At 49.9% G+C, this 14,637-nt stretch overlaps 1 protein-coding gene across 1 annotated transcript; it reads left to right on the top strand.

The window, feature by feature from the left end:
• The first annotated feature begins 275 nt into the window (after positions 1 to 275).
• On the top strand, positions 276 to 14,572 carry LOC130371541 (protein FAM171A2). Its single transcript, XM_056577352.1, has 8 exons — positions 276 to 562; positions 2,221 to 2,448; positions 4,702 to 4,794; positions 5,276 to 5,428; positions 6,265 to 6,444; positions 7,976 to 8,089; positions 8,982 to 9,111; positions 10,785 to 14,572. The coding sequence occupies exons 1-8, from the start codon at positions 466 to 468 to the stop codon at positions 12,247 to 12,249; spliced, it is 2,460 nt and encodes an 819-aa protein (XP_056433327.1). The 5' UTR covers positions 276 to 465; the 3' UTR covers positions 12,250 to 14,572.
• Positions 14,573 to 14,637: the final 65 nt, after the last annotated feature.

The following is a 14,637-nucleotide window of genomic DNA, read 5'->3' as shown; positions in this document are numbered from 1 at the left end:
CCTACAATATTGAGTATTGAATATTTTTAAAGAACTACTTGGTTCCACTTCTATTTAATTTACACTACATAACATGATAACAGTATGCAATAATATAATACACTTAATACTATTATATAAAATTATATAATTGTATATGATTTTATTGTTGAATATAATGTTATGAAAACAACAAAATGCAGTGGATATTATTAAAGCGGTGTCTGGTCGCTATTCCTGGTCCGACCACTGGACGACTCGAGACGGTTCCTGTTCTCACCACCAGAGGGCGGCAGAACCACCGTCTCCTCACCTCGACAATAAAAACAAGGCGAAACCTAAAGACGGGAGTCGGCAGCGTTTCTCCCGATATTCCTGCATCCATGAGTAGGCGTTCAGACCATGTCTGACTAGTCCTTGGATCACGATCGAGTAGGAATATGGACATCTGGCCGCTGACCTGGGACTAGAGATGTAGTCGCAAGGATGCCGGCCAACTCCATCTCTCGTTTGCTCCTCTTCGTCTTGTTCTCTGCGGTCTGGGAGGCGGCCGCCAAATCTCTTCCAGATCAGGGAGCGTTTGGTAAGATCGTCATATGGGGATGCAGCACAATGACAAGATGGGAGTGGTTGCGATCTTGTATTTTCTTTGTCGAAAAACATCCCGCCTCGTCACGAATCAGCGTTTATAAGCTTACGTGCATTGCTAATCGGCATTTCTAAGGAAGGGATGCGTCGACCACCCAGGTTACAAATGGGCTGCCGTGGGGTTTGGATCGCGATCGACCACAGATCAACGCCTCATTACCATAAACTCAGTACTGTTGTTCAAGGTGTTCGTGATGTGTGCGGCTCGAAGTCCAAAATGTGGGCCTGCTTGTCTGCTGGGTGTGTGGACGGCTCCTGTCTCGATGACATGGGGCTGGGGGCTCCGAGGGCAGCGAGACAGGGAGGCCCACTCCCCTTGTTCAGCTCCACCATCAGGCCTGGGAGCCTCTTCCTCTCTGACTGCAGAACGCGTCTGCTCATATGCCCATTGTGTCTATTGGTGTTCCAATATATTCATTATTGCACGCAAATGGTCGGTATATAACTGGGCTTCACCAGGACCCACGATAACGGTATCATGATGTGTGAACATCATGTACTGGTGTCGTACTGAGACCGACCAAAGATCATTACAGCCTCTGCAGTGAAGAGACAGTGGAGCTTGAAGTTCTAGATCTACAGATTGGGAATGAAACAATGTATTTGTTTTTCTATTCAGCTGTCATTTTGTTTAAATGAAGAGCATGTTTTATAAAATTGAGCCCAACCAACCCGTATTTACGAAGTTGTGCTCGTTTTGCTTGACAGTTTGACAGCTGACTTGTGGTTCACACAAGCCTGAGCAAATCACAATCTTCTAAATGTATTGCCATCCGTTCTTTTTTAAAGGAAGAGATAAGATATATTGTTAATTCTAATATCGATATCATATTCTATTTATTGTTATGATAATTAGTATTAAGGCTTAAATATAGGGGGTTTGTTTGGTTGGACTCCAGGAAACGTTGGTTCATTTAAAGAGGCAGGAAGTCCTCCTTTCATTGCTCACAATAGAGCCCTTATTGGAACACACACACACACACACACACACACACACACACACACACACACACACACACACACACACACACACACACACACACACACACACACACACAGCTGCTGTTGGTCTCCTGTGGTGTTTGAGACGTTATTAGTCGTTGAAGTCATCAAGTACAGAGTATTCACACCATCTTGTTCAGACACACAGACAGACGTCTATCTAAATACAAAAAGAGAAAGAGAGACAGACTTGCAAGGCAGACAAACAGACAGATATAAAGAACCCCTTCTCGGTGGCTACCAGCCTCTCCATAGAAATATCCATGGTCTGACTCTGACCCACATCCTGTTGTCTGGTGACATCCTGAGATCACCAGAGTGACACACAGGCTCCACCAGTGTGTGTGTGTGTGTGTGTGTTGGGGGGGGGATGTAAGGTGTGAAAGAGTCCTGTTGATGCTGATATACTGTGGCGTTGCGTGCAGCAGAACAGTGGTGCTGGTCGACAAACATCTCTGCTCTCGTTTCAATATCCCTCCTCAATGACAGGATGAGGGAGTACAGGATAATAACCCCCTCTTGGTTTCTTTATATTTATCCGCCTCATCCTTTGGTACTGACAGGCACAAATTGTGTTTCCTTCTCTTGCAGATGTCCAAATACGGGTGCAGGTTTTCGACAACAGCGACCTTTCACCTTTGTCCGATGCTCAGGTGGTCGTCCATGGCAACCAGACCGTGCTGGCCTCCAGCAGGGCGGGGCCGGACGGCGTGCTCAGGGTCACCTTCCCCTACCGCCTAGCAACATGGGTCATCATCAGCGCCTCCAAGCAGGACTACGTCACCAACTCCGTACCGTGGCACTCCGGCAGGGTCCCCCGTAAGTCATCCTGGTCACCTGACGCTGGTCACCTGACCTACGCCTGGTCACCTGACCTCCCTCTGGTCCCCGGACCCTACATGACACATTGACCCCCTGGGAAAGGGAGGTTTGTGATGGTTAAAAGGAATGTTGCATCCAATATGCTTTGTAATTAGATGTCGTTACAATGGGTGCAACCAAAGGTGGTGGCCACACTCCACCTAGGTGGGGGCCACACTCCATCTAGGTGGGGGCCACACTCCATCTAGGTGGGGGCCACACTCCAACTAGGTGACCTCTATTGGGCCCCTCCAGACGAGGACGCTGGGTGGTGGTGTTGAAAGAGGAAGGTCTGTTGTAAAAGTGTGTAGGCAATGATCCGTGGCTTGGTGCTCCGTGCTGCCATGTAGGAGAGCTCTCCCTGTGCTTGTGGCGATGCTCCTCTGGCTAAACCCGTCGCTCATTGGTTACTCAATGTGCAACAGCTGTGCAGCCTCACGGCCTGATTCCACCGGACGCGTTACGGCAACGTTACGGCAGCGGCACGTCTTGGCCGCGGTCACCGCAGCAGATAGGTTCCACTCTAATCAATGAGGCCATTTCCACCGGGCGCGGCTGCGGAACGTCTCAGCAGCGTCCCAGGAGCGGCGTGCCGCGCCGCAGCGCTATCATTCCGTAGCATTTCTATTTTTGCCGCGAGCCGCTGCTGAACCACGTCAATTTCAACAGAGCAGATCGATCAGGGCAGTAAGTGAAAAAGTAAAAGCCATAGAGCATTCCGCTCAATTTTCAAAATAAAACACAATAAATAAAACACCAACATTATTACGTCATGACCGGTGGCACCAGGTCAGCAGTCAATCAATCAAAGGGTCTCAAATCATCTTTTTTATAAGAACAATGTCAGAAAGGACAAAGCCTGGCATTTAATTGCAGTAGTTTTGGGAGTGGAAGGTGAGTACATTAGGTTTAGGATTATCGCGGGATCTCGTGATCTCGCGGGAATACGGCTGGCTCGCAAGGCAGCGTTGCGCTGCCGTAACGCGCCCGGTGGAAATGCAAGCAGGGCAAAGTCGCGGCCAAGACGTGCTCAGCCGTAACGTTGCCGTAACGCGTCCGGTGGAATCCCGGTGTCAGCCAGCCCCAAAGGCCAGTCAGAGAGGTGAGGCTGCTGAAACCAGCCATCATCCACACACACACTCCAACAAATGCATTTAGCATCCCTTTGCTGTGTTTCTTCTCTGCTGCCTGCGCACTCATGGCACGCTAGCCGGAGAACAGGTGAGGCCCCTGGCTCCTCGCTCGGTGCACTCTTGTGCACCGAGCGAGGACAGGAGACCACTCGTGGTCTCCTGTCCTGGTCCAGCGGACCACAAAGCTTGGGTCGGGCGGACTCTGCTTCTCTCTTTGTAGTCAGAACACGGTTTCCTCCTCCCATCGGCCATGAAGCCACAGCTACAGTACGGGCCTGTTGACCTGGAGGTCATGGATTAGATTCAAAACGACAACAAATGTATGTTAGGTTTAGATTTGAGGTTAAGGTTTAGGGCCGGATGTGTTAGAGGAAACCAAATATAAAACAGTTTTCAATGAAACGTGCTGGAGAGGGTAACATAAACTTTCTTACCTAAATTCACAAAGTTTAAAAACATAGCATAAGATGTAAATACGGGCCCACATTGCCCTCTTCAGGTCAAAAGGCAGCAATCTTCAGTAACCAGGTGACATCATGCACACAGCCTGGCTGCACCCCCTCCACTGAAGGGAGAGTTCAGACCGTGGAACAGGAACATCCACAAAGACCCATCCCTGAATCGAAAGAAAGTGGAACAACCTGAATGGAACCACAACACATGTTTGAACACTTTGATCGGTTAGAGCTGGGGCGTGCTCACACAGGGGACTCGGTTTACCGTGGGGTCACGGTAGGGATGGGGGGGGAAAGCCATGCATGGGGGGAGCGGTCAGCAGACAGGGGTGTAGCGTCGGAGCGGGCGACAGTAGCTAAGGAGGTAGAGTGGGTTGACTGGTAACCGGAAGGTTGCCAGTTCGATCCCCGTCTCCTCACTGAGTGTCGAGGTGTCCCTGAGCGAGACAACTCTGCCTCACTGCTCCTGACGGGCTGGCTGTTGCCCTGCGCGGTCGACTCCGCCATCGGTGTGTGAATGTGTGTGTTAACCGTTGTAAGTCACTTTGGATAAAAGCGTCTGCAAAATCCCCTAAAATGTAAATGTAGTGGAGGAGGCCCTGAGGATGTGTGCGTTGTTGCAGTGTACGCCGCCGTCAGCCTGTACCTGCTGGCCCAGCGTCCCGGGACCCTCATCCTGTACGACGATGTCCTGCAGGTCCTCGCCGGCTCTCCAGGTAAACCCCTCCCGCCCCCATCGCCATCGGGGTGAGTGATAACCCGACTATGAGAAGTGTTATTCATGAGTACTTAAACTCATGAATAACACTTTTTTTTGAGAGCTTTCAGATATTGAGAGGCTTACATTTTCTTTCAATTGAAAAAGCTGCTCCTATTGATCCTGGTCGTGGGCCCTGCCCACAAAGCCTCTCCCCTTTACCGACACACACAAACAAAGCTCCTTGTGGCCTCTGGAGAGACTATTAAATGAATGATTAGTCAGTTGAAGTCCTTTCTCTTTGAGAGCGTCTCTTTTGGATGGTTGTCCCGACTTCGGGATCTCGGAGTCGGGACAACCATCCTCCCAGGAGTGCCGGCCTGATACTGTCCTCCCAGTAGGACCGGCTCCTCCCCAGTAGCGCCGGCTCCTCCCCTTTAGCGCCGGCTCCTCCCCAGTAGCGCCGGCTCCCTCCAGCCTGACGTCTGTGTCCTCCCCAGGTGCTCGGAACCAACCTCTGGTGCAGGTGCAGAGGAGGTCGCTGCCCTCGGCCTCCAACTCCACGGCCCTGTCGGCCATGCTGACGGTGGCCCGCAGCCAGTACGAGATGGGGGGGTTCCCCTACCTGCTGGGCCAGGAGACCAACGGCTCCGGTAGGCTTCGCTGGACACTGTCGCGGCAGAGGAGGTAGAGCGGGTCGGCTGGTAACCGGAAGGTTCCTAGTTCGATCCCCGGCTCCTCCTCCTGTCACCCTGACTGCTCCCGACGGGCTGGCTGTCGCCGTGTGTGTGTGTGTGTGTGTGTGTGGGTGTGGGTGTGGGTGTGGGTGTGGGTGGGTGGGTGGGTGGGTGGGTGGGTGGGTGTGTGTGGGTGGGTGGGTGGGTGAATGTAAGGAAGTATTGTAAAGCGCTTTGAGTGGCCACTGGTTAGGAAAGAGCTGTATAAATGCAGTCCATTTAGCATTTACGTTTTGTTGTGTAACGCGGCCTTGGAGTCAGTGTAGTGCTGTGATTCTGCACATTCCCTCAGTGGCGTGGCTTTGATTCTATTTGGCTCAGTTGGCGCAGCGCTGTGTGCCCGTCGCCTGCGGTGTCGTAGTGGGCACTGCTCCACGTCCTTCTGCACACCCAGCGTGGGCCACAGCCTTCCAACAGACCAGTGGATCAGTACAGGTTCACACATACGGCCACGCTGTCTTATGAATTTAAATGATGTTTCAATCACTACGTTTTGTGTGCAGATTCGTATAAGACGTATAAACCGAATCCACAGATTGAGCCGCTACTTCTGCAAATGTCACAAGCGTTTTTTAAGATGTCAGCGCCGTGCAAAAGTTTTTATTAAATTATGTCATATCTATAGCTGCGTGTTTACTCCGAGCAGCTAGCTTTGTGCTGCTTTGATGCCTGATGAAGGTCTAGCGGACCGATCGGATGGCTCGCCCTGCAACGGGGTGTCTAAATGATCGACGTGATCCAATGTTGTGCAGGGGTGGACACCGGGTGGACGGAGCTAACGGCGCTAGCCGTGGTCAGCGTGCAGCTGTACGATAAAGATGGAGGCCCCATCCAGGTGACCGACCCCATCCAGGTCAGCGTGCCGCTCCCCGCCGACACCGGCAACCGGATGGCCACCAGCATACCCTCCTGGACGTACCGGGCCAGCACAGGTACCCCCTACAACACAGTGGTACCCCCTACAACACAGTAGTACCCCCTACAACACAGTAGTACCCCCTACAACACAGTGATACCCCCTACAACAGGGCTACCAGGAACACCCTACAACACTGAAGAGGGCCACCAGGTTCACCCTACAACACTGAGGAGGGCTATTGATATATTGATGTATTGATATTCTCACAGAGCACTTCTCTCACTCACTAACAGCTGACCAGTGTCTTTGGCTCGTCTAACAAATTACCCTAAAATGATAGCTCTTAATTCCTTCCTACAGCCCCTTTAAATCTTACACTATACCTTATCGACATTTGCCTTCACCGATTATAATTTATACCTATGATTTCAGTTCAAACATTTCACCCTAAATGTCAAAGAGGACATGAGGATATTCATTCCAACTGATTCGGGATTTACTTGGTCCCATGTTGGTAGAGTTCTCAAGTTTTCCCAGTAGCGAACCGTGACTCTATAAACTCGGCCCTCTGACCCCACCTTCCCTGTCGCCGTGACCCCTCTATAGTATTGCAAAAGTAACCATGTGACAATTCCAGCTCGGAATTGACATTAATACGCAAGTCCAGCCTTAGCACTGCAACGAGCAAACAGCACGGAGAGAGAGCGTTATCACCAAATCTAAAAACAGCTATCTCTTAAAAATAAAAATCCTCCTGCAAATAATTGCATCATCACACAAGCTGTGTGTGCACTTCAGCAGAACATATAGACATATATATATATAGACAACGCCCTGGGGTGCAGAGTGCATTGTAGCCGACAAATCAGACACCCACAGTGAAGCTTTTGCTTCTCGATGATCTCGCCATCCACGGGTATCGTGATAGTTGGTGGAGTTGCAATGCCTTTTCAAATGCATTATTTATTTTTTTGGACCAATTTTAGCTCTGGTTTGTGTCTTCCTGTTATTCATTTTTTTTTTTTTATTAAATCTTAACCTAGAAAATGGAGCAGAAACAATGTCCTCCTTACTAGCGGTTACGTTACTGGCAGCAGCTGACATTGTGAAGTCATCCAAGTAACGCCCGATAAACTGAGGTCCAGTTTATTGGATTTGTGTCCCTGACAGCTGGCAGAACATTTAGAGGGACTAATACACTGGTCAATTTTACTGTCATTTGAAATTCCTCTCATTAAATCCCTAATACTCGACCTCTATGAAATTATAGCGGGCCAAAGAGCTGAATAGCGTTTGCCTTCCCAACAACTGCAGAGTCAGCAGCATTCTGATAGGCTGACAATAGGGCTTCTTTCATTTAACCCTTCACGTTCCATCACAAATCGAATGGGCCGTTTTGAAGGGTTAACTTTCTCGGAAACACTTTTGTTCATATGTTGTTTGTCAAAATATATAATTATAGAACAAAACCCTCTGGCTCTGGCGGCCTCCCCGTGTGTTTGATCACCTTGTGTTCTTCATGAACCTGTTTGGTTGTGTGATTGTGGTTTGGTTGTGTGATTGTGGTTTGGTTGTGTGATTGTGGTTTGGTTGTGTTTGTCCAGGGCTGTGGGTACGCAACGGGACCGGCTACATCAAGAAGGAGGGCTCCCAGTTCATCTGGACGCTGGTGGTTCCCAGTATGGGCTACTGGCTGGCCGCATTCCCCTCATCCTCAGGTACCGAAGCTGGTTTCAGAAATCTGAGCCGCTGAACAGATGTAAATGGTTTAGCATTCGTTGAACATCCAGTTAGCAGTCATTTAAACACCCTGGTTACCATCTGGTTAGTATTTTGTGTCCGGCTAAGCATCTGGGGCCTCATTCACCAATATCTTCTTAAGAATCTTCTTAGATTCTTTCTTAAGTTCTTCTTCTTAAGAAGAAGAAGAAGAAGGAGACAACACAACCATGCCAACATGTCGAGTGTTCGTAGGATTTGTTCTTACCTAAGAAAAAAATTCATGAATGCCACAATCTTCGTAAGTAGGACTTAAGAACAAATTTGTTCTTAAGAACGGTTCGTGAATGAGGCCCCTGGTTACTATCTTGTTATCTTGAGGATGGCATCAGTAAGCAATGCATCTGGTAAACATCAAGTTAGCATTATTCTTCCAACAAGCCCTGGTTCACACGGCTTGACATCATTTGATGTTGTAGCCCTTTATATAACCTTTGTTCCAATTGTATTCAACCTCTTTTTATTCAGGTATGACTCTTTGAGGTTGTGCATCTCTTTTGCATGGCTGACATGGCCAAATTGTACACACAGTCAATTCCTCAGCAATATCTCCTGCTCCTAAATCCTGAAACCCAGATGCTGAGATTAAGATAACTTCATTCAACGTGAGGGAAATTATCACTCACACATTGCTCTGTTCAGAGATAGAAACCTAATAGTTATTATGTAGAATATAAATCCAATAAGAAAATAAATAAATAAACAGTGAGGCAATAATTTTTTTTTTAATATATATATATATATGAAGTGGCTGCTGGGGGGAGGTGTCTCATGGTCCCTGGTGGTCCCTGGTGGTCTGAGGGTCTTTTCACCCTAGCCTCTGCGTTGCAGGGTTTGGTCTCCTGGGGCACCCTGGCCTGAGGGACATCAGCACCTACCACACCCTGTTCCTGCTCTGCATCCTGGGCTCCTTGGTGCTGCTGGTGCTCATCCTGCTCTGTGTGCTGCTCTACTACTGCAGGTGAGGAGAGCCCCTACCTCCACCTCCTAACCCTACCTCCACCCCCTAACCCTACCTCCACCCCCTAACCCTACCTCCACCCCCTAACCCTAACCCTACCTCCACCCCCTAACCCTAACCCTACCTTCACCCCCTAACCCTACCTCCACCCCCTAACCCTACCTCCACCCCCTAACCCTACCTTCACCCCCTAACCCTACCTCCACCCCCTAACCCTACCTTCACCCCCTAACCCTACCTTCACCCCCTAACCCTACCTCCACCCCCTAACCCTACCTCCACCCCCTAACCCTACCTCCACCCCCTAACCCTAACCCTACCTCCACCCCCTAACCCTACCTCCACCCCCTAACCCTACCTCCACCCCCTAACCCTAACCCTACCTCCACCCCCTAACCCTACCTTCACCCCCTAACCCTAACCCTACCTTCACCCCCTAACCCTACCTTCACCCCCTAACCCTACCTCCACCCCCTAACCCTAACCCTACCTCCACCCCCTAACCCTACCTTCACCCCCTAACCCTACCTCCACCCCCTAACCCTACCTTCAGCCCCTAACCCTAACCCTACCTTCACCCCCTAACCCTACCTTCACCCCCTAACCCTACCTCCACCCCCTAACCCTACCTCCACCCCCTAACCCTACCTTCACCCCCTAACCCTACCTTCACCCCCTAACCCTACCTCCACCCCCTAACCCTACCTCCACCCCCTAACCCTACCTCCACCCCCTAACCCTACCTCCACCCCCTAACCCTACCTTCACCCCCTAACCCTACCTCCACCCCCTAACCCTACCTTCACCCCCTAACCCTACCTCCACCCCCTAACCCTACCTCCACCCCCTAACCCTACCTCCACCCCCTAACCCTACCTCCACCCCCTAACCCTACCTTCAGCCCCTAACCCTAACCCTACCTTCACCCCCTAACCCTACCTTCACCCCCTAACCCTAACCCTACCTTCACCCCCTAACCCTACCTTCACCCCCTAACCCTACCTTCACCCCCTAACCCTACCTTCACCCCTAACCCTACCTTCACCCCCTAACCCTACCTTCACTCCCTAACCCTACCTTCTGCTCTCCTCAATCATGCATCACATGGCCCCTATGTGACTGCCTGATGTGATGTGGATCTACTTTAATGAGCCATTAGTGGCATCACAAGTGTGAGACGTCCGGCCAGATGAGGTCCACCGAACAGCTGGTTAGGCTGATCTTCTGGGGGCCCATGTATGATTAAACGCCTTATCCTCATCGCACCTGGTGCTAAAATGTCGGGCTCTATAGCAAGCTGGGATATTTATAGAGATGTTATCTACATATCTATTAATAGATACAGAGTCCACAACATAGGCTCTTGTGGAGTCTGTGTTGCGGTCATGCAGCGACAGCCTAGCAATGGTGGTGAGACTTGGCCATCAAATCTTTGACTTGATGGGGGGAGGCTATGCTGTCCTTTGATCAGGAACTCGTCAACCATTCAACTGACTTCATTGACACAGACAGGGTGATTACCCTGTCTGCATCTCAGAAAGCTTGTTACGATGAGCACTCTGATGATAAGCTGTCCCCAATGAAAAAGTTAGTCTGGAGCCCGGACTTTAGGTTTGATTGTAGCTCTGGCATTGCTAAAACCTCCTTCAATCCTTTTTTTTTTTACCTTATAGACGGAAGTGTCTGAAACCACGTCGACAGCAAGGCAAGCCCCACAACTCCAACCTGAACGGCGGCAAGCGCGACCAAGGCACGTCCACCTCCCACCTGAACCTGATCTGCGGCGGCCACGCCGAGTCCGGCAGCGCGGGGGACATCAGCAAATCCGAGTTATCTCCGTCTCAAGAATACCAGAGCTCCAGGGACGACTTCGCCAAGCACATCCCAGCACACAAGCTGCGCCAGTCCAAGGGCAAGAACGCCTCGGGGCCGCAGAGGGGGGAGAGCTTCCCCATGAAGGTGACCCGGGCCACCGAGACCAACAACCTGGACAACCCCCTCCTCCACGACGACAAGGAGCCGGAGCACTACCGCCACCACAACGCCAACGACAACCAGGGCTACGCTTCGGACCCCCCCTCGCCCCCCAGGTTCCAGGGCTACATGCCCAGCCAGGGCGACAAGCCCCCAGAGTACTCTGCGGCGGCGGACAACCTCAAGAGGCCCACGTCCCTCAACACCCAGCCGGGCCAGATCATCTTCTGCAGCTCCATCGACCAGATGAAGGAGAACATGTACCGCAGCATGGTGCCCACGCTGGTCATCCCCGCCCACTACATGCGCATGTCCTCCGACTTCTCCGGGAGGGCCGACGGCAAGGACCAGAAGGACCAGGACAAGGACACGCACATGGGAGGGGGAGGCCCGCAGCACCACCACCACCACCACTCCCAGAAGCAGGGCCAGCAGCAGCACCACGGCGGCTCCCAGGGCGACGACTCGGAGGAGCCCAGCTGGGCCTCGGACTCGTCCGGCGGGCCGATGACCATCCCGGTGCTCTTCAACGACTCCACCATGGCCCAGATGAACGGGGAGCTGCAGGCCATGACGGAGAAGAAGCTCCTGGAGTTCGGGGTGAAGCAGCACCCCCGGGCCTGGTTCATCTCCCTGGACGGACGGAACAACGCCCACGTGCGCCACTCCTACATCGACGCCGGCAACGACCTCGGCGGCGGAGGGATGCTGTTTGCCGGTGGTGCCGGCAGTAACCTCCGGGATAACCTGGAGCCGCCCATGGAAGCCCTGGAACGCAAGGCGGCCGCCAACAGGAAGGCGAAGGACGATCGCTGGGGGACCGGGGGAAGGAGGGGGCAGGGGATGGGAGGAGGTGGCGGCGGCGGCGGTGTTGGCGAGGGGAAGACCTACTCCAAACTGGCCTACCCGGATCACAGCGAGCCCGGCGGCAGCCAGGGGCGCCCGGTGTCACCTGAGGAAAACTCTCTGACCCCTCTGCTGGATGAAGGGCCTTCCTCCCGCCGGGGGCGTAGCCGTGGCAACAGCAGCAGCCGCAGCAGCGACAACCGCCGTGACTCCATGACCAGCCCCGAGGACGACTCGGAAGATAAGGATGGGAACAAAAAGAGCCCCTGGCAGAAGATCGAGGACAGGCCCTTGATGGTCTTCCACCCGAAGAAGTAAACCGTGTGGGTGTTGGAGCTCCTCCCACCCTCTATTACTAGATGATATATTAAGAGACAGTCCTTCCACTCCCAGCTACGGAGGTAGATCACGTTAAGCACAATCAGGATGGATAGGAGGATGTGGATCTTTAGTTCCAGTGCTTGGCCTCTCTCATAGTCCCACCATCTCCCAGACGGTCTACGTACATTTCACGGGACTGATTTTAAATTGTGTTTCCTTAACATTTAAAATCAAGGTCTGAGCCATTGTATATGCTGAATTTGGAAAGAGCCATTTTCAGAGAAAAACAGCAGAAAAGTTAGGAGATTTTAAAGCACTTAATAGTACTAAGAATTTGACTGAATGAGTCCAGTATTTGAAAGTGGATGACTATTTTCTAGAGGAATGATAGAGACTGATAGGATTGAACCACCTTATCGAGTTGTATCCCAACTACTGAAACCCCAAATTTAACACGTACTATCTGTATTGAATCCAATCCATTAATCAACTGTACTTTCCCCATACGTCAATGGAACATGAGTGAACTCTAACTGTGTTGTGTTGTCCTTATCTTCTAAGCTGTGTTTATGTATTGGAATACATTTGTAGTTATTGAAATAACATTGAATTTCATATCAGATTATTTTAGTCATAACTGTTGTTACCCTTGCCCTCTATAGTTACGCCAAAATATCACTTCTCTGCCTTTTTTCCTAGCAGACAGACACGTTTCTCTTAATGTTGTCGTGTAAATAGATTTTCCTTTTTGGGATACCAGTTTGCATGCATATGAATGTATGAAACCAGTCAAAGGCACTGGACACCCTCCACCCATTATCTGGGCCTCTGGGGTTGACCACCACCACCGTCACCACCTTCTGAAAGGCTAAGGATGAGGAAGAGGAGGAAGAGTTTCACGGTGTGGAGGAACAGCCAGCTGAAGGAGGAAGACCTTCAGACAGTCTGTCGGCTTGTGCCATTTTTTTCCTCCAAGTGCCTTCTTCCGCCACTTAGGACTGAGGCGTGGTCCTTCAACACACACCGTCGTGTACGCTGGTGCATCTCCAGCTCACCCGTCGCCAGACCAAGAAGCACACTGCAGAGCGCCGACAGCAACACGCCTTACTCTGGGGAGTGAGTGAGCCTTCCACATTGACCACAAAATACACATTTTACACCCAATGTAACATTCATACTTTCCTCTACCTTACCACTTTTCCACCTTGTAAATGATACGATTTGGACGTCATGAGATTCAATGTATATGATGAAGTATGTGCATGTAATATGTAGAAGACTGTTTTTAATTCTTTTTTTTTATTAACCAGGACATGTCGGCACAGATGTTGATGCGGCATTGCATTCTGTAGTTGAGTTAGATAAAAAATAGATCGAGTTTCCCTCGGTTAGCCAACAAAGTTCACTTCCGGTCGTTAATGTTTACAACAATCCCATCCTTACCACAACCCCTACTGGGTCATCAACGTACACCTAATATTCATAACTCACTATGGTGTCCTGACCATCCCCTGCTGGGTCATCAACGTACACCTAATATTCATAACTCACTATGGTGGGGGGAATTAATGAAATACAAGTTGTTCATTCATTTTTACTTGAATGTTAATAGTGAGATTTCTAAAACAAAGTTTGAAATGGGTATGGTCCTACTCCGTCCTGCTGTAAAATACTTTATTATCTTATCGCTATTTGGGTTGTGAAGTCGCGGCTTTTCTTTGTCGTTGTGGCTGGTTTAGTATTTAATGAGAAATGTATTCTCAGTAGAGTTTTTTCCCCATATCTTTAAACTGTTAACTATTGACAATTTAATTGTTAATTCAATACAAGTGATTAAAAGTTACAAGGAAAATGTGGAACTAAACCCTGCAGGGCATATTGAAAATAGATCTGCTGTTGAGTTGTAGTTGTGGTCCATGTGGAGGCTGAGGAGGCTGACCTCATGGGTGGACCATCACTAAACCCTGCAGCGCATAGGGATCATATGCTGTTGTTGTGGACCATGGGGGCTGGAGGAGGCTAACTTTATGTGTGGATCATCAGTTCATAAACCTGTCGGTTGTTTGTAAAATGTAAAACAATTATTTCTGTACTTGAGAAAAAGTAGAAATAAAAACAATCTTTCCACTTCTGTCTTGACTGATGTGGTGATCACTCATTTGTACTTTGTTATCCTCATACGGGAAATAAACCATTTACTGTAACGTTGGTATTAATAATCAGTTCAATCATGATCCTAACTTATCAAGTCTTTTGAGACTTGATGATAAATGTTTTTGCGAAATTGTCGATTTGTAAATAAAATAAAAACGCAAATATACCAAACGAGTCCAACAGTGTTGACACGAAGTATCGCAGTACTCATAATATTTTAAAATATATTTA

The sequence above is a fragment of the Gadus chalcogrammus genome, chromosome 18, assembly GCF_026213295.1.
Source record: "Gadus chalcogrammus isolate NIFS_2021 chromosome 18, NIFS_Gcha_1.0, whole genome shotgun sequence".
Classification (NCBI taxonomy): Eukaryota; Metazoa; Chordata; class Actinopteri; order Gadiformes; family Gadidae; genus Gadus; species Gadus chalcogrammus.
The sequence above is the reverse complement of the archived record's forward strand: the minus strand, read 5'-3'. Positions and strand labels throughout refer to the sequence as shown.

Excerpts from the sequence above, each read along its gene's own strand:
- LOC130371541 (XM_056577352.1), top strand. The coding sequence starts at position 466 with ATGCCGGCCAACTCCATCTCTCGTTTGCTCCTCTTCGTCTTGTTCTCT. Across the intron at positions 4,795-5,275 it reads GGTCCTCGCCGGCTCTCCAG|GTGCTCGGAACCAACCTCTG; the intron begins GTAAACCCCTCC and ends TGTCCTCCCCAG. Across the intron at positions 6,445-7,975 it reads GACGTACCGGGCCAGCACAG|GGCTGTGGGTACGCAACGGG; the intron begins GTACCCCCTACA and ends GTGTTTGTCCAG.